Source organism: Carlito syrichta, unplaced genomic scaffold (assembly GCF_000164805.1).
Source record: "Carlito syrichta isolate Samal-C Ts95f unplaced genomic scaffold, Tarsius_syrichta-2.0.1 Scaffold307329, whole genome shotgun sequence".
Taxonomy (NCBI): domain Eukaryota; kingdom Metazoa; phylum Chordata; class Mammalia; order Primates; family Tarsiidae; genus Carlito; species Carlito syrichta.
The window spans coordinates 200,932-203,262 of NW_007251425.1; the positions used below are offsets into that span (position 1 = coordinate 200,932).

The following is a 2,331-nucleotide window of genomic DNA, read 5'->3' on the forward strand; positions in this document are numbered from 1 at the left end:
AAGGGGGCGCGGGGCCCATCTTCCGACTGCGAGAGTGCTGCGCTGTCCCCCGACACCAGCTGGTGTCCGTAGAGGGTGCCGCCGCCCCCCTCTACGGAGATGAAGTCATTGATCAGGTCGGAGAATTGGTTGCTGAAGGAGATGTCGAAGTGGTCCAGGCTGAGCTCCATGTTGGAGGCGTTGCCCAGGCTGGGCTGGGCCACCGGGTAGAGTCCCTGCACCACGTTGCCCGGGAGGATGGGGACGCCGCCGGCACTGCGGATCACGCCGTTGCTCTCGGGCTGCAGGTAGTGCTCGGAGCTGCAGGCCTGCAGCTCCCCAGACTTGAGGAGGACCTCGCCCCCCTCGGCCGCCTGCGAGGTCTCCATGGTGACCTCGCCTTCTGCCGTCATGGCCTGGAAGTTGGCCTGGAACTGCATGAGGTGCAGGGAGGAGGTGGACTCTATCCGTGTCTCCACATGGCCGCTGCAGGAGCTGGTCTGGGACGAGGCCTCGGTTTTCACCGTGGGCATCACAAAGGAGCCCCCGGAGTCAGTCAGGCTGCTGTGGGCATTCTGCTCGACGGGGAGGGGTTTGCTGGCGTCCTGCAGGAAGAAGCTGGGGGAGGGCGTCTGGTGGATGTGGGGGCTGTGACCCGTCTGGCTGAAGCTGGACGCGTAATCCTTGTTGGAGTCTATGGCGCTGAAGTCCATCTGCTCCAGCGTGGTACTGGGGCTCAGGCCACCGCCCGACGGCAGGAGGCTGGAGCCGGCGGTCAGGGTGAGGGAGCTGGATGCCGCGGCCGCCGCGGATGAGGAGTAGGCTTCCTTGGCCATCTGCTGCTCGAAGGAGGTGTCCTCCGTCTTGATCTCCTTGGCAAGGACGGTGCCGAAGCTGAAGCTCCTCTCCACGGGCGGAGAGTGCCGGATGTTGGTGCCCGCCATCTCGGCCTTCAGGCCGCCACCCCCGTACGTCTGGCCCTGCTTTGGGTTGTTGAGGAAACAGTCGGGGTCAAAGTTCATGGTGGTCTCCGGAATCTTCCGGCTGCCGTCGAGGGTGGTGGAGAGGACCAGCTCTTCGGACACGTTGGCGGGCAACATTGACAGGCTCTCTGAGCTGCCCGTGGTGGGGAAGGTGAACTTGTGGCCGTCGGAGCTCACGGCCAGGACGAGGCCCTGAGAAGCGTCAGGCGAGAGGAGGTGATGGTTGGGGCCAGCGGTGGGGGACATGGAGTACACGGGGAGCATTCGCCCTGTTATCAGAAGCAAAGTGACCCTTATCAGATGCAATGAAAATATTAGATGGACGAGAGAGAAAAGCTGTGCTGGCCGCCGGGTCCAGGGAGGGCCAGGGAGACTCGCCAGAGCTCAGGCACGTTTGGTCCCTGAGGCTTTCTTCCTCCCTGCCTCTGAACTGAGGGTCTGGGGCTCTGTTCTTGCTTAGTTAGGATTAGGATTTTTGCCCCCCCAAGAGCTGAGACAGGCCTAGACTCCAATACCTTTCTGCCTCTGGAGCAAGGTCTAGAACCTTCTTTGGTCCTGTGGCCCCAGAGCTGATCCAGAGAGTGTGTATCTCCACCTCCCTCTCGACCCCTGGTTTCCAGGCCGCAGGGAGGCTCCCACCGGGGCACCTGGTTGTCAAGAGTTTCCTGAAACACTGCACGGCCTGAACGGGTGTCGGAAGTTGGGGTCAGGGGCAAGAGGGTAGGGACACGGCTACCCTCCCTGGACCGAGGCCCTCTGGCCAGCAGGAGCCCTCCCAGGGGAGTGGAGTCTGCCTCTGATGGTGGACTTTCCTCCTGGACGGTGACATTCTCTGCTCCTTCCCCTTCCCGACTCTCCATGTGCCAGGAGGCTCCTCTTCCTAGTCCAAGGATAGTCAAGGATAAAGCCCCATGATCATTGGAGGATGGCGCCATGAGCCATGGGAGAGCCCCAGGGCTTGGGATACAGGGGTCCAAGACCCTGAGCGCCCCAGGGGTGGAGCCTGGGGCCTGCCAGGGGCCCTCATTGCCCAGGAGCAGGGTCTGCCACCATCCCAGCCCTGACCCTCTCTCTGCGTGTGTGCGTGTGTGTGTGCGTGCCCGTGCATGCATGTGTGCGTGCGTGTGTGCTGTGCTCTGATCTCCGCAGGCGCGGGCAGCAGCGTGCACCACAAGTGTAACAGTGCCAAACACCGCATCATCTCGCCGAAGGTGGAGCCACGGACAGGGGGGTATGGGAGCCACGCAGAGGTGCAGCACAACGACGTGTCTGAGGGCAAGCATGAGCACAGCCACGGCAAGGGCTCGAGCCGCGAGAAGAGGAACGGCAAGGTGGCCAAGCCCGTACTGCTGCACCAGAACAGCACCGA

At 62.9% G+C, this 2,331-nt stretch overlaps 1 protein-coding gene across 1 annotated transcript in view; it reads right to left on the bottom strand.

The window, feature by feature from the left end:
• Positions 1–2,331, bottom strand: part of CAMTA1 (calmodulin binding transcription activator 1) — a 294,680-nt gene that overhangs the window by 84,598 nt on the left and 207,751 nt on the right. The window contains 3 exon segments of the mRNA XM_021715722.1: positions 1–2; positions 5–1,254; positions 2,329–2,331. The exon segment at positions 1–2 is cut by the window's left edge and continues 132 nt beyond it; the exon segment at positions 2,329–2,331 is cut by the window's right edge and continues 409 nt beyond it. Coding sequence (XP_021571397.1) covers positions 1–2; positions 5–1,254; positions 2,329–2,331 — 1,255 coding nt within the window.